The following is a 25,185-nucleotide window of genomic DNA, read 5'->3' as shown; positions in this document are numbered from 1 at the left end:
ATTTATTAGATAAACAGCAATACCTATAGCATCTGCCCAAAATTGTAAAGACAATCCTGCATGAAATCTCATGCACCTTGCACGCTCCATGATTGTCCTGTTCATCCTTTCTGACACACCATTTTCTTGTGGTGTTCCTGGAACTGTCTTCTCTCTACGAATTCTATTCTCTGAACATTACCTATCAAACTCTTTGCTACAATATTCACCTCCATTATCTGATCTAAGACACTTCAGCCTTTTTCCTGTCTCATTTTCAACCAAAGCTTTCCATTTCTTGAAAGTATCAAATACATCAGATTTATTTCGAATACAATAAATCCAAGTTTTTCTGGTTGCATCATCAATAAAAGTAACATAATAACGAGGGCCACCAAGAGATAATCCTTGAGCAGGGCCCCATACATATGTATGCACACGCTCTAATTTTTCGCTCTTCTTTTCTTTCCCAACTCTAAGGAATCTGACTCTCTTCTGTTTTTCATAAACACAGTTCTCACAGAATTTTAAATCAACATGCTTCAAACCTGGCAACAAATTTCTTGAGTGAAGAATCTGCATCCCCTTCTCACTCATGTGCTCGAGCCTATGATGCCACAATGCCGTATCTTCTCCTGTAGAGGTTAAAGCATTAACAGAATTAGAAATACCATTGCATAAACACAATGTACCAACCTTTCCTCCTTTCGCTATTACCAGGGATCCTTTAGTGACCTTCCAAGTTTTATCTGTGAAAGTAGTTACGCAACCTTCACCTCCCAACTGCCCTATTGAAATCAGATTTTTCTTCAGATTTGGAACATGCCTTACCTCCCTCAATAGCCATTGATTCCCATTCTGTTGTTTTATGAAAATTGTACCCATTCTAACGATTTTATAGGGTTTATCATCACCCAATCGAACCTGTCCAAAATCTCCTTGAACATAATCATGAAAATGTTTCTTATCAGGTGTGGCATGTAATGAGACCCCTGAATCTACCACCCAGGCATCAATAATATTTTCTAATGAAAGAATCAAAGCATCTTGCAACACATCACCTATTACATTCGCTTCATGATTAGTTTCTTGTTGCGCGTCTCCTTCTTTTCCCTTCCAAGACTTGCAATCTTTCTTCAAGTGTCCTTTCTTCCCGCATTTCCAGCACACTATCCCCGATCTAGACTTGGATCTACCTTTTCTTGACTTACTATGATATCCTGGGCTCTTTCCTCTTTCCATTTTTCTTCCCCTAGTCTCTGCAGTCAAAGCATTGTCTGATGTCTCACCGGAGCTTTTCCGTCGCATTTTCTCACTAAGGATTGCACCGACAACATCATTAAACTTTAAAGTACTAGATCCAAAGACAGAGTTACTAATGGCCATAACTAAGCCATTCCAACTTTCTGGCAATGAGCATAGAAATAACAGAGCCCTAACTTCATCATCAAAATTTACCCCTGCAGAACTTAACTGACTTGTAACTGTATTAAAATATTTTAAATGGTTTGCAACAGATCCACCTTTTGACATCTTCATATTAAACAAACACTTCATAAGAAATACCTTATTTGAGGCCGAGGGTTTTTCATATAGTTTGGCCAATGTGGACATTAAACCCTTTGTTGTCATTGCCTTTGAAATATTAAATGCTACCGACGCCACTAGGCACAGCCGTATTGTTCCAAGTGCCTTTCTATCAAGAATGTTCCATTATGTTTCTGTCATACTCGTCGACTTCTTTGTCTTTCTGCTCAATGGTAGGTACAGATCTCTCTTATACAAATTATCTTCCATCTGCATATTCCACAGTTGGTAGTTTTGGCCGTTAAATTTTTCAACCCTAAACCTACCATCTTCCGCCATTTCTCCCACTCGAACCAGGAACCCTTCTCTCCTGCGAGTTTATTAGCCAAATAGACCTTCGGTTCTGATACCAGTTGTTAGAAAATTATATATTACAAAGTAATGAAACACATAAAATATTGCAGAAATATAAACACAGAAAACGCATAAAACAAGAGAGACACAGATATACATGGTTCACCCAGTTTGGGCTACGTCCACGGAGAAACAGCCAATCCTTCTTTTATTATATTATCCAACAAACTGAAGAGATACAACCTACAACAGATCCGCTGTAACTCCCTCTTCGCTCTCAATCTCCTCCCTTTTCCTCACTCTGAATACAGATATACATAGACGCAATACAATTCCGTCATATATAGCGATGGGTTGCGTTGTAGGGCAAAAAACCCTAAATTAAACATAACTTCTACTGTCAAATCATCCGCCTAATGAACGGCCTAGATTGACTAGAAATTACTATACTTTTACAAGGCAATTTTACATCTATTTTTAGCTTTGGGGGCGCTGCCCTCGAACCCCTACGGGGGGAAAGTCCCCCACGCATGGAGGGGTGTACAGTCTTCCTGGGGTATACGTTCGGCTGAAACCTTTGAATACAGAAGATAATCAGGCTCCACACCCAACATCTAGGTCATAAGGGCTTCAGAATATACAGTTTATTGCACGAAAATAATGAATCTATTACTTTTATGCATGTTAAGTGTAATTAAATACCTTCGCGAAGGTATGAAGGTAATTTCGATAGAGTTACAGTAGTTGACAATCAGAAGGAATAGATCTGCGCAAAGGTATATCTAAACTATAATATCCTTAGGAAGATCATCACATAAGCCTTTGGATGCAGAAACCTGGTTCTAGCATCCCCCAATACTGCTTCGGGTGAGAGTACAACCTGCACTACGCAGGTTGTTGCCGAAAGGGCCAGCAGTTAGGGTTTTGTTGGTTGGCGCGAATAACTCTGAACCTGGGTCAAGCCCCCTTAAGCCAACACATTCCCACTCGATAGAAACCTATTGGTGTTGTGCAATGAGTTTATAAACCTCCTTTACAGTAACCATACTTTGCACCATCTTACCATCCCATATAAAAACATTCACCTTATCTTTGAGAAATATACTAGCCATTGCAAGGTTTTTGATATAAATGTCCTAGCACAATGCCATATGTCCAATAATGTTTAGATCCCGCAAACTAAGCCATGTTGGAAATTGAATAACAGGGTCTTGTGCCATCATAATTTGATTCAATTAGTAAATGCCCAAATTGTGTAAATGTTTGATGATCAAGATAGGAAATGTATGATCCCCCTAAAAACCACGAATATGATCCAACTCGATCTCAACCTATGTACCTAAACCGATATCCCATCTGATATTGCCTATCATCCAATGTTTGATCTTTGTCAACCCTTACCAAATGTAGGACATCATAATTGGGGCCTTTGCCCCATCCTTAATATTTAGACATCAATAAATATTTAAGGTATTTCTCCTTGACAATGGTTTTCCATGTGCTAGAACCACAAAGAAAGAGCCAAAGGCTCTAAACCCCGATAGCCCAATTAATTTTTCTGATATGGGGGATGCCCCAACCACTAATATCTTTGTCCATAGAGATATCATCCAAGCTAGCCAAATAATTTTTTTTCCCTCTTCTAGAACCAATCCAAATAAAATTGGAGATGACTGACTTAATTCTCTTTATGATGTTGTGTGGCAACATATACAAGTGCATCCAATAAACAAAAATGCTTTGAAGAATATACTGAACCAGAATCAAGCTGCTACCTAGTGACAACCACTTAAAAGACCAATTAGAGAGTTTGCGATCGAATTTACCTAACAACCACTCCCAATATTAAATACCATGCTTGTGTGGTTTGAGATGGAAGCCCAAATATTTAAAATCGATGTACATGGGAATAGTCTTGACTTCAAAGATGTCAACAATAGTAGCAACATAGGCCGTGTCAGAAGAAACATCTATTATAATGGATTTTGAATGGTTCATATAAAGATCTGAGGCATACCCAAAACCAGAGATAATCTGATGTAGATTTTTCCATTCCCCAAAAGAAGAATTACCCATAAATAGTATATCATCCGCAAACATTAAGTGGGTGATGGAATAGTGTTTTGTGATCCACACCCCTTGAAAAGAACCCCGACAGTGAGCAGTAGTAACCATAAGGCTCATCCCATCAATAACCAACAAAAATGGAAGTCGGGAGAAGGAGCATCCTTGTTGAAGGTCTCTAAAATCCTTAAAGAACCTATATGGCACCTCATCAATGAATACAAAAAAATTATTGATATAATACATGCCATAATCCAATCCACAAATTGCACCAAAAGACCTAATAGGCTTTTATCAATATATATGATTTATTTGGAATGGTTGGGACCCTCGCTATGGAGATTCAATTCTTCTAAGTGACATGAGATGAACTATGATGTAATCACTGAAAAATAAATAATCGTTCAAATACCAAAACATGTATATTATTCACATAGAATATAAATGTATTTACAGTATATAATATATATGCATAGTTTAACTCTTCTACTTTTCTGTTTTTTCAGTATTTTTTAAACTAATTTTGATTGAGATAAAAATTTGTGAGATTTACATATTAGAGTTAGATAACCAACCAATTCTTATAAATGTTGAATCTATTTTCACACTTAAAAATACAATTTAATTAAAAAAAATACGATATAAAATGAATAAATCATACCAAAAGGCCAATTTAAAAACACGTGCCAAACAAATTAAAAAAAATTGACATTTTCATTTATAACATATCTGCCATTAATTCTTTTAATCAATCCCTATTCTGATTTTGAAATATGTTCTATGATACAAGTTATTTGATCCCCTATTTTGGCTTTGAAATATGTTCATGATATGATACAACAAGGTCGCATAGCTAGCGTTCCCTACTGCTTAGTTTAATTTAGCTACTAATTGATTTTGTATTGCTATGATGTAATTAGTTTTGGTTAAATGTAATTAGAACACTAGGACCCTCCCATGTCGATCAGCCTGAGCAACAAGGAATCATTCTAACACGTTGCATAGAAATCGAAACCTCCATGTTAAATGCATATCTAAGAATCGTACTAACACGTTGCATAGAAATCGAAGCCTCCATGTTAAATGCATATCCAGGAATACTTACGTTTGGTAAGCAGAAATTGCCTTCCCGATGCGAAGAACTATGTATTTATCAACCATATGAATACAAAATATATTTAATTAAGTCAGCATATGTTTGATAATTTTATTTTTCCTTAATTTTTGTATTTTTCCTTAATATGAGTTGTAGGTAAAGGACAGAAGGAAAATGGGTAATTTGCAGCTACATTTTTTCCTTCAAATGTTAGATAATCCATGAGATCGTAATTGTATGTATTATATGTTCTAATTTCAATGTTTTTTTTTATTTGGAATGCATTTCATCTCTACTAATGTTGGTGACCAAAATCATGGACCATTGATTCATAGAGGAATCATCTATGAATCAATGCATTAGATGGTCATTCAATTATGTCCCTTGTAGTCAAGGATATGCTCATTTTTTTAGCTAGGGTTTTCATGTTCTACACATGACTAATGAATTCTAAGTTGTTAAATATATGTATACATTGCATGCTAAGGCCTAAGATTAAGTTTTAATGGTTGAACATATGTAGAATGAGTAGAACCACTAATATCAAAGAAAACAGAGGCAGAGCTTCCCTTCTATTTTGCTACCCCAAGGGTACCATTACCACTTAAAAGAGCATTGGAAATTTTCCTTAAACTCACCAACATAGCCCATTTCACGCTGAAAGGGTAGTATCTCATCATTGATTTCAAAGTAAGGCTTGTAATTTTTTTCTACATTTATTGGTTTTCCTTTTCCTACTTCCATTATAAATTGCTTACCCTAATTCAAATGAAAATTCTAATTATTTATAATAAAAAATTATAAAGGTAGCCAATCACCTAAATGTGATTGGACACACCAAGGTAAAATCATTTTCGAGGGTTGAATTGTGAGAATTTTATAGTAAAGGGAGAATGTGAAAGAAGCTTCCCACAAGCTTTCAACAAAGTGTGTGCCTTGAAAAATCTAGACCTCCAAAAACAACCAACTACACCACAAATGTTGAATAATGGTAAAGCCACAACCATGTAGCATCGTGTCTAGAGAAACGTCATAGCAAGAATATAAAGGCAGCATGCAAAGGGTAGCGAAGCAGATCAAGAAGCCTCGGGAAGGCGTCGGCACAGTTTTGATGAGCATTAATATATATATATATATATATATATATATATATATAAAGATGAAATATTAACAGTTTGGTATTAATCTTGACTTGAAGTACAACATTAATCAAATTCGTTGCGAAATATACTACATTTGTACTTTGTTTCGTAAGTTTAATTACCACTTACCTCGAAATGAAGTCCTAGAAAAAGAACTGTTGAATGGAATCGAAAAGTAAACATCTTTATGTGAGTGGAGACGAGCCAACTGTTCTTCTTTGAAGACCAGGTGTACAGTTTCAAGTTTGTGTTTTGCATGAACAACACAAGTGTCCCAAATTCGTTGCGAAATATACTACATTTGTACTTTGTTTCGTAAGTTTAATTACCACTTACCTCAAAATGAAGTCCTAGAAAAAGAATTGTTGAATGGAATTGAAAAGTAAACATCTTTATGTGAGTGGAGACGAGCCAGCTATTCTTCTTTGAAGACCAGGTGTACAGTTTCAAGTTTGTGTTTTGCATGAACAACACAAGTGTCCCAGGTTATCCACAACCCTGATCAGTAGCAGCTACGTCGATTGATTTGAATGCTTTTCTATATTGATGAAATCTGGAATTTGTTATCTAGGAGCTCAAACTTGTTGCCAGTGATTGTTAAGCAGCAGTAGCAGATACATCTAGAATGCATTAGCAGTCGAGCTCATCTTCATCAATATTTCTTAAATCAATGGAGAGACAAAGCTTGAACACTTAAACCATGCGGCTATTCTGTTGAGGAAGTTGAAAGTATCCTGTTATCAAGTTGGTGAGCCTGCTCATCTTGTCTGGCTTTTTCTACATCTAGCGCTGCCCACTCTAATCTTTATACCAGATGTAAGATCTAGTACTGCAAATTATTTGACAGGAGAGTTACCTTCATGTCTAATGCCCAAGTCCAGTTAGAGGACTGTTAAGTTCGCAGGAAATTGTTTAGTGACCAATGTGCAACCTCAGCAGGATTCTTACTATTGCCAGGCTGCAGAGGCCGCTGATGTGTCCAAGGAGGATCCTAGAACCAATAAAAATAAAAACATTTTAATTGGGATTGTGGGGGCAACTGTTGGAGGGGTGGCAACTTTAGTACTTTGTGTGGTTTTGGTGTTGCTTAGAAAGTCACGATATAAGAAGGCAATTAAGCAGAATCAATCAAGAAAACTAGTGCCAGAATGTGCTTCGAACGACATATCATCAAAATTGCTTGTGAATGCAAGTGAGTTGTATGTACTTTGTGTGCCAAGTAATTCAGCTCACTTATACTTCACAGTGTAAAATATATGCAAAACAAATTTGTTTAAATGTGGGAAAATTATTGGCCAGTATGGCGAGTATTGACTTGAGATACTTTGCATACTCTGGAATATTGGACACCACCATTATGTAAAAGCTGGGGACACTAAAAAAATCTTGTCTCTCTAGGTCCTCACTAAATGCCTAAATCAAAATCAAACATTGACCCTAAAACCCGTTGATATCATAAATACCAGAAAGTTTGAAATTACATGTTGCCCCAAGGAGTAAGCTAACTCTGCATATCATCTTAATAATGTACAAAAAATAATTCTGCAATAACTACCCGCCATATAGTGACCACGGCACCACCGTTGCAGCTCATTTATGATTTGTTTTCATCAAAAAAGTTGCACCAATATTGCAGTAGAGACGTAGAATGAATGTATTTCATATTAGGTTTACTGCACCCTTCTTTTTCATGAAAGTTTAAATTTATGTTGAGTCATCCATGATTGTTGCTTCTTGTAAAAAAATTGGATATCCATAAAATTAAGGGACTTGATGTTAGAAAACAAAACTCATTTCTTCAAATTTATGACTAAGAGTTCAATAAATCAAATCGAGTCAAAGAATGTGCATTGTCAATTGTTGTTTCGAGCCTGTCAAAGGTTCTGGATCACTATCCTCTTTTCTTATGTGCTGGTAAACGAATCACTAAACTATGTGATGGTAAACGAAACACTAAACTTTCTTCTTATTTTCTATTCAACAAAAATCTCTCTGATGTGAAATGGATCATAATCCTCTCTTTTATGTGCTACTCGACTAAAAACGCTCTGATGGTAAACACCTAAAACCTTTTTTTCTGCTTCTAGTTTTTTACAATCCGTGACCACGTTTCTCTATTTGATGTTACATATTTTACAGAGCTACAATATAAAACAAAAAAATCTTCATAAATGAACCCATAATGCAAAAGATTCAAAGTCACTTTTGAATTTTCTGTTAAATAAAATGAGTGCTTACTTCTGAATTTTTTGTTAAATAAAATGAGTGCTTACCAAATTCTTGCTCGCCCACAATGCAGAAGACTCAACGTCACTTTCAAATTTTCTGTTCAAATACATAGCCAAAGAGGGATGGGATATAAAACCAAAAAGACTTCATAAATAACCCACAATGGAAGAGGCCATGCGTCTCTTTTTTCTGTTAAATAAAATGAATGCTTACTGGATTTTTTTCGGCCGCTGCTAAATAAAATTAACGCTTACCAGATTCTTTCAGCTTGGAATGGAATGTTCACCAATTCCTTCTAAGCATGGTTTTCTCTCAGCCAACAATATGTATACCTAAACAGGAGGAACCATAAACAGTGATCCAGAGGCAACAAAGAGCAAAGAAGTGCATTTATGAGTAATGTACCTCAATTAATTGGCATTCCATGTGTTTGGACAAAATATTAACATGGCCATATGATTAAGTTAATAATTGTTTCCTCCAATGCTCTGAAATACATTGGGAGAATCACTTCATTAAAATTGTAAATCTTCTAAGGATACTGCATCATTAGATTTTGAACTCTTTGTACCAAATTTGTTTAGGAGAATCATTTCATTAAATCCTGAAATCTTTATGATATTGTAAGTTTCGAACTCTTTTTTCTTGTTAATTTCGTAACTAGCGGATTTCATTGATTTGCTTCATTTGCTGCTAAGCATGCGCAGCTATTTAATCGAGTAGCTTTCGAACTCTTTTTTCGTGCTAATTTCTTAGTTAGCGGATTTCATTGATTTGCTTCATTTCTTGCTAAGGAGGTGCAAAAATTGAAGATGATCTGGATTGGTTGTGCGAAAGTTATATTTGAGTTACATTTAATCAGCGAAATGATTACCTCCAAAGACAACGTGCAGCTTAAATCCATCTTGATGCTCGGAACCTAATTCGCAATAACCAACAACAATGAAAACTAACTACTTTGTAATCGATGATATGATTTCACACATTGCAGATTCAATTTTATATCTTATATTGCTTTTATATAACTTTGTTTAATTGTACTAAAGATTAACTTCATAGTAAGAAGCAAAAAAGTCTAATGTATGTAAAATTTATGCATATTTAAATAAGTAGCTATTGAAACATATATTTATTTATTTGTAAATAGTTATAAAAATTATTTACAATAAAATATCATGTCACTTATCATTTTCTACATGGTGCAATAATGTCTAATGTATATAAAATTTATGCATATTTAAATAGATAGCTATTAAAACATATATTTATCTATTTATAAATAGTTATAAAAAATATTTACAATAAAATATTATGTCATTTATCATTTTCTACATGGTGCAAATGAATTGTCATTATTTAATGATCTGAAGTAATCATTATTAAATAAGAATCCCTTAAATAAAACCAATTAAATTAATTTAAATTAATAATTATAAAAAATAAATTATTTATAAGTTCTAATGTTCACTTACATGTTATTCACAGATTTTTAGTCAACATAAACTTAATTGAAAAATCAACAACATCAACCTATTTTTGAATGCGTTATACCCTATTCTCAGGGATAATAATTAATCAATGCACCATGTAACACGCATAAAACACTCTAAGATATATGAGAGGACACCATTTTATTCCAGTACACTCTAAAGATATATGAGAGGACAATGGTGTGCCCTTTGAGAACATTTGGTATGAGATTAACTTCAATAGTCAGCGCTCGTGTATACCAAATCCAATATTAACCTGAACAGCTCTGATGTGTCGTGCCCTACAGGGTAGAAACGCTGCCGCGTCCTTAACATCTGATATTTGTGACTGATAATTGCCACTTATAAGGATGGGGAAGAAAATGTTACATGATGTGCATTATCTTCATGGAAACGTCATCGGTGCAGGCAAGCTTCGCAGACGTTGAAATCTTCACATATGGTGCATTTGAAAAATGATAATGCCGCCATAATTTCCTTGTCGCAAACATCACATATCACACCAGGCCATGGATAATGTCCGAGTTGGAAGGGGAGCAAATGATGTTGTGAGTGGTGTTGAGAAGCCATTACACCATCTTGAAATCTTCTCTTTATTGCCTGTTTCAATTCACCTCTTTTACTCGCTTCAATTAATTCTTCTCTCGTTTCTAATTCCTTTAAAGAATGAATTGGAGGATTGGCTAAAGTATTTATCACTTCCTTTCCCCTGGCTGTCACCATCTCCCCATTCTCATCCATAGCAACCATCCACACAGTTGCCTCTGGTTGACAGTGTGAAATATTGTTCAGAGAAAGAAGAGAGACTAGTAGTTTTCTCAGTCTTTTAAACATTTCATGGCCTCCCTTATCTCTCAGTTCCCACCACAGACATTCAACCCGGCGCCAGAAACGTAATGCATCCGGAAACGATAAGCTTGGCCAAGATATGCTTTGCAAGTTATTCTCATGGAATATTGTTTCCTGGGTATTCATTAATTCAATTGATGATGGAAAAGATGGCCCTCCTATGTATAGGATTTGGATGTTGCAGACATCCAATTCTCTCAACCCACTATGTAACGCGTGTGTGAAAACTGGAATATCCAAAGGGTCCCCGCCATACAACCAGATCATTTGCCCATGAAGCATGGCCTCTTTCACCACCTGTAAAAGATTAATTTAAAGTTTGTCATTAGCAATAGCTCCAACACTAATGTTTCTATCAATAGTTTCACATTAAAAAACTATACTAAATTAAAAAAATAGAAACTACTATTTCTATCAATATTTCGTATCAATTAACTAGAAAAACAGAGGCAGACCGTGCTTGAATTGTCCAGATTTTGAAAGAGGAATTCTAGGCTTGATTTTTTCTTTAACTGCTCCCATTCTGTCTCCACGAGGTCGTCCCAGGCATCTCCAGCAAATGGATATGCTTCCACCCCCCACCTCCACACCATTCCCATTGCATCTTTGTTGTTGATTGTTCCCTTCTCGTCAACCGCTACCAAGATACACGAGCTGTCATGGCCGAAGTTCCAATCTTGTTTAACCAATTCTATTACCCCTGGTGCCATTGACCAGGGATCATCAACTGCTAACCATGGCATAGATGATGCAGATCTCACATACGAACCCCATGTAGCATCATCATCTAAATTTACAATGGGCATCCAGACCACCTCGAATTCATATCGATTATTCCTCATTTTGGTATAGATTTCTTTCAAAATCGAAATCTCCATTTCATCAATTTCGATCCTTGAGATTAACAGCAGAACCAATTTTAATCCTCTCAGAACATCAACCTCCACCTGCAATTATATCAGATAAATAACATTGTTTGTCCTGTTAAAAAAAAAAAGTGTTTCAATTAGCTGAAATCTAAGGGTAATCAAGTAATTACCTGTTCTGTATGTTTATGTAAAAGAAAATCTCTGCCATGGGTCACCAGCAATGCTCTTAGCAATTCAATATTATTTTCCTGTGGGGATCGGTCTAGCTGTTTCTTGATATGGAGACAATTCTCTGATTTGCAGTGGATTTGTTTGAGCAAACCTGATATATTTCTCCATCTAGAAAAATGCTTGATGGCCTTGTTGTCTGCCTCCACAGTTGTAGTGACCACGTAGTCACCGTTCAAGTTAGAAGAGCCTACAACTGCAGAAAGTATCCTTTGAAAAGCCCAAAGAACTGCATTGCTCTTAAAAGACAAACTCAGGGTTGTGCCTTTAGGCTCCAGCAGGTATTCTTGATTGTCTGAGTAGGATAAGTTGGGGATATAGTGAATGATTCGCAGGTCTAATGAATTATTTTGAAGTGCCTTAATCTTTTCCACCAGCTGTTTCCATAAATCCTTTGAAAGATGACGGTTAACAACAACAACCAACGTGGTGTTTGGAGCTAAAGTGGATGGCCTAATTTCGCAGCCGTAAGCATCTAACAAGAGACATTCGTCACTGAAAAACATAGATGCTGCCTTTCTGATCATCTCTTCCTCAGCATCGCCATCAGCCTTTCATTGCCAAATAAAAAGAAAACAGGTGAATTAACAAAGTAAACAGTCATGACAATACAAAAGCACAGGAAGAAGGTTAATTATAGCTGTTAGCCAGATGATCCTGTCTAAGGACACGGAAATTTCAAATTTTCAAAAGCACTTTTTAATTCTGAGATGTTATGGGTACCTGATAGAATTTGACAATCAAATCCGAATCATTTTCCTCCAATCCGATTTCTATCCATCGCTCGGTCAGCTTCCAGCTTTCGGTAATGTCCAGCAATTTCAATGACCTGATCTTGACAATCGTATCCATCCATTCGCCCTCTAGGTTTTCGCAATTACTCAGAATCAATTTTTCTAGCGATGACAAACACTCGAAGTCCCCGCACAATTCTTTCAACTTAGGACAGGAATTCAAATATAATTCTTCTAGTGCACTCAGGCTGCCAAAACCTTCCGGAAGCTCGACAATGTTTTCACACTTTTCCAAGTTCAAATATCTTAGATTCACCAATTCCATGAATTGATGGGGAATCCCTTCTAAAGTAGTACAGCAGCTCAAGTCGAGGCTTGTGATAAATTTGAGTTGGCAGAATTCTTCGGGCAATTCTTTTAATACAGAACAACCATTCAAGGACAGACTGCGGTGTTGGAGGGACGTAAGCAGTCCCATACTCCGAGGAAGCTTTCTCAAACTGGAACATTTCTGTAGCTTAAAGGAAATCAAGGGGAAGTTACCAATGTTGTGCGGGAGATCAAGTAAACTCTGGCATTTCTTCAAATTCAAAGTTCGGAGGGATGAAAGCAGGAAAAATGTGCTAGGCAGTAACCTGAGATTTGCGCATCCGGACAAATTAAGATCCTCAAGACAGCTCAATCCACCGAGACATGGGGGAAGCTTTTGTAAACTGCGACAACCTTTAAGTTTAAGAATTCTCAGAAGCTTCAACAGTCCAAAGCTCTCAGGTATATGACTCAGTTTTTTACAAAATTGTAAGTTCAAAGTCCTCAAACTTTGCAGTTGCCCTATGCTTTCCGGCAATTCTTTGAGCCCTACACACCAACTAAGATTCATATGTTCAAGCGCATTTAATTGACCCAGACCTTTCGGAAGTTTTAGCACACTGCATCCAGTCAGATCCAGTCTTGTCAGCTGACTTAAAAGTTGAAATTCTTCTGGCAGCATGAACTGTCCTACAAATTCTTTGAGCCCCAAACTTCGCAGGTTCTGTAGATTTATAACCACCTGTGAAGTTAATACGAGACCCGCACAATTATGTCTTTGACACAACTCGAGCTTTCTCAGAGTTGGAGGTATATTCTGTGAGCACACACAATGAATGCCATTAACCTCCTGAGTCCTCTTCAATAAATAGTCCAGCACAAGACTTTGAGTCTCCTAAAATAATAATTATTACCAATACATCTACAGCACGAACGTATGTTAAAAAGACTTGCCTCTGCCGCACTGAAACCCATCTCTTGGCCACATCCATTCTGTAAGAGCCTAAGCTGGTCGAGATTGGCTATATTGAATGGCAAATAGGGCACATTTCCAGCTTGTAAAAATCTCAGGCTCTGGAATCTGTTCTTACATGTACCTTTTATGACTGTCCAATCGCCTAGCGCAAGAACGCGTAGGGATCGATGCATCTGATCTAGTTTTTCTGCTGCTAGTTCAAATCGAACTTTATTATCCATCAACCATATCCCTTTTATTTCAGCAACGTCCTACATAAAATCAGAGAAGTCTATATTATCAAACGAATATATCAATATAACTGTTGAAAGTTGAATCCCAAACACTGGAGTCAGGGCATACCTGTTCTTGCTCAAGAACAGAAGACAGGTCTTCTGTGGTTTTGATTCGGAGGCCTTTACTTACATTAGCACTAATTTCTACAGCCGTATCGCGCACCTTTACTTCATCAAAGACTCTTGTCACGAGATCTCTTTCTGCCAGGGTAAGAAGCTCTTTCTCTCCCACAATAGATGCTACTGTCTCCCATTCCCAGCCACCAAAATAGGCACAAATGTCCAGAAAAGCGTCTTGGGCATCCTCTGAAAGAACCACCGTTCTTTCATCCCTGTCCAGGACATCATAACCTATTTGAAATTTGTGTTTCATTTCTTTATTCGGCACTTCGGTCAAGTTCCGCTGTTCTATATCCCATTCTTTTTCCTCGAATATCTCCCCAAAATGTCCCCTGAACACCTTGAGCGATAAAGGTAACCCACCAGACTCAGAAAACAGTGTAGAATTGTGTGGCAGGTAACTGAATTGAATTTGAAGCCATAGCGATATAATAACTTTCGAACTTTTAAATAAATTAAACCTGTAGACTGAAAATTTAAGGTATCGAATATTATTTGTAACAGACTTAGCGTTGAGAAGAGAAATATACCGAAGGGTTTGTATCCAGGAGGTTCCACAGACGCCGGGGAACATTTTGATCAGCCGCTACTACGTACCTTGCTAAATATTGGAGCAGATCATGCATTCTTACGGGTAGGGTTTGTCCATGTTCTACTTCATTAAAGCTCCTGTATTCAAGGGTTTGAATGCCCTGCTCACCGTTCCATCGCAAAGCATTCCATAAAATCTGTATGGCTGTATTTCCCGTGTAGCCGATGCAAAAGCCTTCGATTTCTTTTTGAAGTCCTGATCTGGACAACTTATGAGGTTCCGATTCCCATACATAGCTTTCAAATATTACAGAAAAAAGTCTACCGAACACTATGAGCCATAAAGGTAAGCCAGCACATGCTCTCAAGAAGCATTCCGCCAAATCTTCAAATCCCCTAACTGGGCGGCGCCGGTGGAAGGCGTGCGAACAAAAGAGCTCTCTGGCGTGGTTTTCGTTCAATCTTTTCATTTCGTAGAGTATGGTTTCAGGTTGGCTTTCAAACAGGTGCCTGTCACGGGACGTAATTACTAACAGACTATCAGTTCGAAGGAGACTTTCCACGAGGAGTGCATCTACTTGGTCGTTGTGATCAACGTCATCTAAAATTACAAGAAACCTAGAATTCGTCCCAACTGCTGCAAAACAAGATCTGAGAATCTCCTTTCCCTGATTCGTGCTGTGAATTTTGTGATCCAGCTGCAGCAAGTCTTTTAACAACTTTCTTTGGAGAGTTGGTAACTGGTTTATAGCAGATGTTTTGTGGACATGATATAGAAAACATGAGGCATCATATGCAGAGCTCTTGAGGTGGAACAATTGCTTGGCCAAAGTTGTTTTACCAGACCCGCTCATTCCCACTATAGCCACAAGTTTAGCATTCTTCTTTCTCTCATGCGCAATCTCGGCTATTCTTATCTCAAAATCTTCAACAGCTTCATACAGCCCAACTGCATATTTTGCAATTTGTTTTGGCTTCACCTCTCTGAATACTCTGTTTACTATCTTCTCCAACAGCTTCCCCTCATCACTGAACATTTAAAATGTAGAGTCAGAAATCTAATTATCTGCAAACTTAAAGAAACCTTTAGGACGAAGAGGGAAAATAAAAGGACAAACAGCAGCACCACATCGAGGATCAAATAAAGACGGCTATTATTAATCCTTACTGGTTAAACGCGTGCAAATCCCATCCATCGATTTCGGAAGCTTCCCTGAGAGCTTTCTTCCAATCGCCAATCTCTTTCTCGCTGTACCTGCCCTGGACTTCATACTTGGTAAAGGCATCAGCGTAAGAACCCTTAATACAGAAACGAACTTCATCTGGTTCAACATGATAATACACTGGATGGATCCTTGCTTTAGTTTTCAACATAAGAACGAGCTCATTCAAACACCGAGGAGAATGGGCATAGTTCTTGGAGAAAATGACGATGTGAACAGAAGAAGAAAGTATGGCTTGCTGTATTTTATCTGATAGGGAATCTTGCATATCAAATTCTTCCAAGTCGAGAAACGCGCGCAAACCCTTACGTCGGAGTGAACGGAAAAGGAAGCTGGCGAACGTCTTGTTCACATCGACCCCATGGTGGTTGATGTAAACGTCATAATATACAGATTGACAGCTTGTGGCGGATCGACTTGGAAATGGAAATTCCACTGTTGAAGCAAAGGAGGCAGACTGGAAAGGTCTCAAGGCCATGGATATGGAAAAGAAACGAACTGGTACACAGGGACTAAGGAGACAACCAACGAAGATCTCGAATCAGGGTGTTTCAAAGTGAAGCGAGAAAATTAAGCATATAAAGATATGAGAATGGTCAGTGTAGTTTTCTGCGTCCTGCATCCCACATTCTTTGAACCCTGCAACCCCACTTCCTCGCACTGACAAGGAATCAGCAAGCGACCACTGATCTAGGGTTAAAGTTGGATTTCACCGTGAGCAAACCGTACGGCTAGAGCTAACCAGCCATATATTGGGTATTTAATGTTTTTAGAGCAGCACGCTACTTAGCCCGATAACACGGGAGCGGGCAAATATTATTTAATACCAAATTTGCCCGCTCCAGTGTTATCGCGTTAAGTAGCGTGCTGCTCTGAAGATATTAAATACCCAATATATAACTGGTTAACTCTTTCCTGTACCCTGTCTGAAACGATAAAGTAAAAGTTAATCCTGATGGGAAATATTACATTATTGTTGTCCACCGCGAGTGGACCCTGGAAATAATCTTTAAAAAACCATGATATAAAAAGTGAATGGTATTGGGGATGGAAATGTGACATCATCATCCACGATTAATATGGTAGGTTAACCGGGTGACTACTTCTTTTCAATTTTTTTGGGTTGGTGTTGTTTGAAATTAGAAGTGAACAAATAGGGGATCATTGTATTTGAGATTTATAAAAGTTCTTAATGTTATAGTATGTGAATGTGAATAGGGTGCACGTAACATTGTATTTGCAATTTATAAAAGTTACTGCGATTTTTAAAATTTTAATTTTATTTTAATAAGGGATAAATTATGATAGGGATTTTAAGTAATAGTATTAAAGATTGATATTTATTTCAAAAGTAATTATATTTTTTTAATTAAATTAATAGATTAGAAAAATTTTCTGAAAATAAATTGGTATTTTTTTGAGTATGTCATATAAATATGTTAGAGTATTCATCTATCATATTGTAACAAAATTTATTTAGTAAAATACAATGAATATTCATAATTAAAAATTTTGCTACATATATTTTTAAATGTATATAGTTTTAGTTTATATATTAATTATAATGAGATTTTTTTCGGATTAATCACATTATTAAGATTTGTTGGATGTTTCGAACCATCTAATTCTTAGGATGAGCCACATTATATGGTTTGAAACATCCACCAAATCTTAATAATGTGATCAATCTGAAAGACGATTTCATTATCATTATAGATCACAAAAATCTAAAATCTAATATTATAAATTAATTATTTTTATAATTAATAATAATAATAAATTTAAAATACAATTGTAATATAGTTAATTTTTATTATATTTTTTTGAAATTTAATAATACAAAAGGCAAATATTTTAATATTCATTATAAATTAATATTTATCCAAATTTATCAATCATTTAATCTATATAACTCTCTTTAACTTCATTTATTTTAAATTCATGTAAATGAACCAGGTTAACTTTTTAACCAATGGTCGAGATTTGATATTCCTTCACATTTGCTTCCTCGGAAAGTAATCGATGTTTGTGCCCTTCTCTGCCATCTCCTTTTGTGCGTTACGATCCTTGTGCGTTGTCTCGCCATGTGGCACATTATTATATGCCACCTAAAAGCTGGCGGATTTGATGAGTAAAATACGAGGAAATTGTGGTGCACGCAAATTTCAGGGATGAGCGGTAAGAGAGTTTTTTTTCAGCACGAAAAAACTGTATATATTGTACTCATAGGAGGAATCAAAACTGTGGTAAGAGAGTTTATGATGACGATTGGCGGATTTGGTTGGTTAGTCCGTGAGTGTGGGACGTGAGTGTGGGACGTGAGTATATAATTATGGGAATTGTTTTTAGTGTGATTTTTCGCTGTTGGAATTTGATAAAAAACATTAACGTGAATTAGTTGTTTAATTATATATATGGATTCAGTGTCTTGAAAAAATTTTAGAGTATTTTGATTGTGGAAGGGTTACCATCAAACTTGTGATTTCAATAAATTCCTATCAAATTTTAGAGAAATTAAACTAAAAAACTTCCAAAAAATCATACTAAAAATAAATCATATAATTATGACTTCAGTGATTATAAAATTTTAAAATTTGTTGTAATCCACTACCATGGTATTAATTTTTATAACATAAAAATTAGGAAAAGAAAAACACATACACACATTTTCTTTTCAAAAAAATAACATATTTAAATATATTTATGTTGCATTTTATAATTGTTTTTAAAAAAAATAACATATTTAAATATATTTATGTTACATTTGATAATTGTTTTTTGGTGGGTACTTTTAACCACTACACATATGTCATGATGGTATTTGTGTGCCTTTTGATTTATTGAATCAACCGAATGAACCGACATAATTGTTATTGGTTATTATTTTTTAATAAATAATGTGATAAAAATGTTGTTAAATGAACCGACATAATCGTTATCGGTTATTATTTTTAATAAATAATGTGATAAAAATGTTTGTTAAAAATAATTAGTTATTTCAATTAAATTTAATTAATATATAAATTTATATTTATAAAATATAAGATTTTAATAAAATATAAATATTTATAAATTTTAGAATTAGTACATATACATGCCCTATTTCATCCCATGCATATGTAAATTACTTAAAAAAATGTTGGAGGCTTTTAAAACATAAATTAACAAGGAGTCACTTGTTTAATCTTGGAGCTTTGAATCCATTCTCATAACAATCCCAGTCGAAGGAGTCTTCTATAGAATTAAGCCTTCGCTTGCCCTTATGGGCCAAAGACACAAAGCAACGAGACGGTAACCATTTTGCAGCAAGCATAGCCAAATACCATTTTGATGCTTGTAACAAGCTCTTGTTCAAAAACGGGGGACGCTCTACAGATTAACCAATCCGAGGAGCGCTGGGTGGTAAGACCGGACTCTCTCAGTTTACATGCAATTTGACACCTGTTGACACAATCTACTTGCAGCTATCTCATCGATTGCCATACTCCTACATAGTTTTTCCATTTTCCTTCCTTCACAGTCAAGACAAGATACCTTATTAGCTGCAAGATTCATTATTTGCTTTCGCCAGACATTATTTTTCATACTACCAGTCTCTCGAAGGCTTTCATCTACATAACTCTAACAACACTGTGTTGAGATTATTACTTGTTGTTCTTTCTTGTGTAATGCACCCCATATTCGGGACCGTCGACACATCCAGGTATGCGCCTCTATCATACTATAATTTTCTAATATGGTTCTCTGGATTTAGTAATGAGGGAGTTTCTGTTTACTGGGTTATGATATTTGGAAGTTTCAGCATCATATTATAGATTCTGCTCATATTGATTTTATATAGACAGAATCTCTTTATAGAGGAAGGCTGGTTACTGTTTATGCCATATGGACTTGTTACATGTCTGAAAAAACTGTATCTTGCTGGTCATGGATTAGGTCTTTAGGTATCAGTGTAATTGCATTATATCTAAACCTTGTTTAGATTTCCGGTGTAAACTGGGGTCATGGTGGTGTGTATGTGAGGAAGTTATATGTTGTTGTATAATATGTCAGGATGTGGCCACTTGAGTGATTTTATGAGGCCATAGGTGACATTCTTCTACTGGTAACTGCTTCTGGTATCTGCTCTGATTACACTGGATTTGATATCCAGTATTGACTTCTGGTTTATGGTTTCCGATAAGATTTGAATTTTACCACCTTGGGTAAGGCTCTGCAAATTCATATCTATTATTGTACTATTTAACAAGCCATTTCAGGACGGGCGTAATTACCGATTGTTATTAATGTCGTCGATAGTAATTGAAGATATCCCATCCGGACGGATTTCCTGCTCTGGAGAATGTCTATCATTATTATTTATGGTCGACAGCTGACTTGATTATAAGTCCTTCCTCATAGAGCATTATCTTTCTCATCCCGAGACGTCCTTTGCCTGTTCTTTCAACTGTCACCTATTAGGTGATCCTTCTCTCTCCATATCCTATCATATCTGTAGGTAGTGTACATACTAATCCTACATTGGACACCCTATGGTATTATTGTCATGTCTCTGCTGTTTTATTTCTGATGGAATTAAAGTCAGATTCATCTGCCACGGAGGCTATGGTCCGCGCGACCATTCAAGCAGAATCCCTCCATCATAATACCAAAGTGTCAGATGAGTGGAATACCACGCTGGATGAAACGCTGATTCTCCCATCGAACCCTCCTCCTGACTATAAGGCAGAGATTGATCGCTCTGGCATAGCTACTACTGGGGATCGTCATCACAAAAGCCATAAACCTATTAAAGCTATTTCACCTCCTGATGCCATTAGAATTGACAGTGCTCATTTGACAGAACGTATTGATAACCTGCAAGATAAAGCTTTAATTGGCAGGTGGCATTTCCCGGAGATGACCGAACAGCAGATGAGAGATTAGCTAGAGGTGCAATGGAAACCCATTATTGGGTATATCCCGAAAATTGCCCGTTTACTAAAAAAGTGGTTTTGTTTTAACTTTCTTAACTCAGAAGATTTGGAATCCATTTTGAGCCATCAATGGGTATTTGGTCACAGTTTTCTTTCATTACACAGGTGGTATTTGGGATTCAATCCCCTTAGAAATACCCCCTCTAATAATCTTATTTGGTTGAAACTTCCCAGACTGCCACTGGAGTTTTGGTCGATAGAGACCTTAACTGAAATTTGAAATGTTATTGGTAGGTGTGTTTATGTTGACCCTTGGTGCCGGGGAGAGAAGGAAAAACGTATTGCTTGGATTTTGATTGAAAGATCCTACATAGGGGGCTTTCCGGAGCATATCGACATCAACTGGAGAGATCTGTCCATTCGGCAGAGATTAGATTTCTGGGGTGTGCCTTTTTGGTGCGCTGCTTGTCATCACACAGGGCACCTTGTCAAACAATGTCCGAGGCATCAATATAAAGTTCGAAAGCATCAAGGTTTCACAAATTTTGTGGAGTTGCCACATAAGCTGAAAATGTCTTCTTCGAATTCGGAGAAAGCGGCATCTCCTCGTTCCACTTCACGACTCTCCCGAGATGCTGATTTTGGAATTGTTCATAAGTTATATCCCTCTCAGCCGACTGAACCAGATCCTATTTTCCGAATCTCGCTGTCTATGCCTGCACTAGAAACAACTTCTGAATATGAGATCCCCCGACCTCCAAAACCTCCAAAGGAACCATTCGTGGATCAAATTGTAAAAAGTCTGATGCCCAGTCCGCGACCTCCTACTGGAGTTGAATCTCTGCTCATCCATACTTCTTCCTCGCCCCACAAAAAATTTTCTGCACCTGGGGTACATGATTTAGATGCCCGGATTTCTCCCACTCCTGCTAATTCCCCTAAATCATCGCCCATAAATTCTGTTGGTAGCGATTTAGACCACCTGTTGTCCAAGAAATCACTTGACCTCATGCCTCTCACTGTGCATAAGCCTGCGACCCCTATATCGCCTAAGATCAGCCCTTCATCTGCTAAGAATATCACAGTGAGAAGAAAGAACAATAGGGGCAGTAGGCACTTCAGGGGGAGGGGAGTTGTATCTGATTGTTGTTTCTGAAATCTTTCTCTGGTAGACATTCCTATTACAGACATATCTGATAACAGGCCTCTTAGAGCTGATAAGGCCGGAATGCCTTCCAAATGAATTTCATTCTATCTGTTAATATTAGAGGCCTGGGAGAAGATTGGAAATTTTTGGCCTTAAAAAATCTTTTTTTATCATCGAGCCCTAAAATCATTTTAATACAAGAGACCATGCACTCTGTCTCTGACATTGTATCATATTTCAGGAGGATGCTGCCCCTATGGCACATCTCAACAGTTGATGCCATTGGTTTATCTGGTGGATTAGCGGTATTATGGGACCCTCAATGGATATGCGCAAATGCATACAGCTGCATTGCAAGCATACTAATTTCTGCTCGGTTTAGAGGGTTTAAATGTCCTATAAATATATTGAACATATATGCTCCATACAAGAACAGATCGGCATTTTGGGATAGACTTATCACATCAGAAGTATTTGATGTTGAATCATTATTGATTGCAGGTGACCTAAACATCACTTTCAACACGGATGAAATCTGGGGCATCAGTAAGAAGCAGGATCCAATTGCTGCCAGGATTAGGAATGAATTTCTAAACAAAAATTTTATTGACATTATCCCTCCCAAACTTATGCCCACTTGGGACAATGGAAGGAATGAAAAGGCTTACATTGCTAAGAGAATCGACAGGTTCATCTTACATGCCAGTTTGATTGAATCCCTCGGCATGCCTTACTCTACTGTTGAAAATGTCTTTATATCTGATCATCGACCGATCATACTTGGATGGAGAACTATGGGAATTAGAAAAGGTTTCCCATTTAAATTCAATAGACAATGTCTGGAGGAGCCTGATTTCAATAACACTGTAGTAAAGGCGTGGAAAGAGATGTCTACAACAGAATCTACTCCTTTTCATTTGTCCTTCATTGAAAAGATGAAAGAAATCTGGAAGATAGTAAAAGAATGGCAGTATCAGAAAAGACAAGTGAATAAAAAAGAGCTCAGGAAAATCCAAAAGGAACTTGACTATGTTGCAGAAGAAATGGCATATGATTCATTGTCTTTTGATATGAGACATCGTATTAAGAGTCTTCAAAAAAAGAAATTGCAAATCTTGAAACAAGAAGAAACATTCTGGCGGTTGAAAAGTAGAGCAATATGGATGAAAGAAGGCGACCGAAATACAAAGTTTTTCCATAGATTCGCCAATGCAAGAAGGGACAAAAATACAATATGGAAAATCAGTGACGGAGATGGAGGCTTTCTGCATTCCCAGCAGGATATTACAAATGAGGCGGTGGCATATTTTAAAAAGCAATATAAAAGAATGGATAATCACAGTTTTCAAAATATATTATGGGGTATAGATATATTTCCGAGGATGTTTGATAATGAATTAAACGACTAGATTTATCCGTCGGTTACCGAGGAGGAATTACTGGTAGTTATGAAAACTTTCAAAAGGGACAAAAGCCTCGGCCCAGATGGCTGGTCAGTTGAGTTTCTCATACATTTCTTTGATATAATCAAGGAAGACCTGTTGAAGATGGTGGAAGATACCAGAATAAAGGGTAGTATTAACAAGCATCTCTGCTCCACCAATATAGCTCTCATACCCAAAAAAGGGGATGCCCAGACTTTCCAGGATTTCCGGCCAATATCGTTGTGCAATATATCTTTCAAGATAGTTTCAAAGATCATTGCTGAGAGATTGAAGGGAGTATTATCAGATTTCCTAACAAAAGAACAGCATGGGTTTCTAAAAGGAAGATATATACATGATGCAGTTGCTGGTACACAAGAGGCATTATATGATATCCATTCTAAGAAAAGGGAAGCGGTCATTATCAAAGTCGATCTCAGGAAGGCATACGACTGCCTAGATTGGGGATACATCAGGTGTTTGCTGGCAAGAATTGGGTTGAGATCCAATATGATCCACTGGATCATGGCATGTGTTGAACCTGTGGAATATGCAATCATTGTAAACGGCATTCCATCCCCTTTTTTCCGTGCGGAGAGGGGCCTTCGGCAAGGATGCTCACTCTCTCCGCTACTATTTATTCTGGTGATGGATACTCTCAGCTTACATATCAAAAAGGCTGTTAATGAAAAGTCGTGGCACCCCCTCAAAATCTGCAGGAACATTTCTATATCTCATAATCTATTTGTTGATGATATAATATTATTCGCAATGTTTTGCAGGGTCACTTGGTTGAGATTCTATGACATTATGGAAAACTTTCAAAAGGCTACGGGTTTACAAGTTAACCAGGAAAATTCTACTATCTATCATTCCGATATAAATCTGGAAGATGTTCTATGGTTAACAGAGCTGTTTGGAATGAAAGCGCAGTCTACCAGTTGTGGCATAAAGTACCTGGGCTTCCGGATTAAAGCAAATGGGTACTCGAAATCCGATTGGAGTTGGATTTTGGACAAATTCTACAGGAGAATATCAGCATGGGAGTACAGAAGCCTTTCATTAGCGGGGAGAATAATTTTAGTTCAAACAGTATTAAACCAACTTACTGTTTACTGGGCGCACCTATATTTTCTACCAGTGAGTACCATAAATAGCATGAATAGATTATCAGCTAATTTTATATGGGGGGGACATGCTGATAGGAGGAAATTTCATCTGGTTAAACTCGTCAGTATTTCATTACCAAAGAAGATGGGAGGCTGGGGCTTATCCAATCTGTTTACTATTGGAAAAGCTCTACTGTGCAAGTCGTTTTGGAGAGCTATTCGGGGCGAAGGACCGTGGAGTCACATGATTCAGATGAAGTATTTAAGCAGAAAGAGCATTCAGTTCTGGTACCGGAAAGGATCCATTGGAGTTTCAAATGGATCTCCAATCTGGAAAAGCTTCCGCAGAATTGAATCATTTTGTTTGAAGAATTTAATCTGGCAATTACAAACAGGAAGTAAAATACTTATTGGAAAAGACCAATTCAAATGTGGTGCTGATGATTTAATTATACCAGAATCCTTACTGAATTATTTTCACAGAAAAGGCATATTTTTCTGGGACGGATTGATAGCGGAATGGCATGGCCCCATCCCACGGTGGAAAGAAGCTAACGAGTTGCAAATGTCTCAGGAGATGGCACAGAAATGGCT

The 25,185-nt window shown here is 36.9% G+C and overlaps 3 protein-coding genes across 3 annotated transcripts in view; 2 read left to right on the top strand and 1 right to left on the bottom strand.

Moving 5' to 3' along the window:
- Positions 1–10,005: 10,005 nt before the first annotated feature.
- LOC149208947 (uncharacterized) lies at positions 10,006–16,707 on the bottom strand. Its single transcript, XM_089396224.1, has 8 exons — positions 15,941–16,707; positions 14,772–15,801; positions 14,189–14,581; positions 13,825–14,097; positions 12,551–13,687; positions 11,770–12,378; positions 11,186–11,677; positions 10,006–11,027 (listed from the first exon to the last, which is right to left on the bottom strand). The coding sequence occupies exons 1-8, from the start codon at positions 16,471–16,473 to the stop codon at positions 10,278–10,280; spliced, it is 5,217 nt and encodes a 1,738-aa protein (XP_089252350.1). The 5' UTR covers positions 16,474–16,707; the 3' UTR covers positions 10,006–10,277.
- A 5,557-nt stretch (positions 16,708–22,264) lies between these two features.
- LOC149208946 (uncharacterized) lies at positions 22,265–23,467 on the top strand. The gene has a single exon (XM_089398466.1). The coding sequence runs from the start codon at positions 22,265–22,267 to the stop codon at positions 23,465–23,467; it is 1,203 nt and encodes a 400-aa protein (XP_089254592.1).
- Positions 23,468–23,506: 39 nt separating this feature from the next.
- The window catches only part of LOC149208945 (uncharacterized), a 2,712-nt gene continuing 1,033 nt past the window's right edge, over positions 23,507–25,185 (top strand). Inside the window, exon 1 of the mRNA XM_089398465.1 lies at positions 23,507–25,185. This exon is cut by the window's right edge and continues 1,033 nt beyond it. Coding sequence (XP_089254591.1) covers positions 23,507–25,185 — 1,679 coding nt within the window.

This window comes from Pinus tabuliformis, chromosome 1_2, assembly GCF_031772625.1.
Source record: "Pinus tabuliformis cultivar Carrire ecotype Pingquan chromosome 1_2, CPIR1, whole genome shotgun sequence".
Classification (NCBI taxonomy): Eukaryota; Viridiplantae; Streptophyta; class Pinopsida; order Pinales; family Pinaceae; genus Pinus; species Pinus tabuliformis.
Note: the sequence above shows the minus strand (reverse complement) of the source record. Positions and strands in the feature narration are given on the sequence as shown.

What these genes read in the sequence shown, in the direction of transcription:
- LOC149208947 (XM_089396224.1), bottom strand. Translation starts at nt 16,473, where the DNA reads ATGGCCTTGAGACCTTTCCAGTCTGCCTCCTTTGCTTCAACAGTGGAA. An exon ending in GATTTGCACGCGTTTAACCA is followed by an intron (nt 15,802 to 15,940) that starts GTAAGGATTAAT and finishes TTAAATGTTCAG; the next exon opens with TGATGAGGGGAAGCTGTTGG. An exon ending in TACATAAACATACAGAACAG is followed by an intron (nt 11,678 to 11,769) that starts GTAATTACTTGA and finishes ATATAATTGCAG; the next exon opens with GTGGAGGTTGATGTTCTGAG.
- LOC149208946 (XM_089398466.1), top strand. Translation starts at nt 22,265, where the DNA reads ATGCACTCTGTCTCTGACATTGTATCATATTTCAGGAGGATGCTGCCC.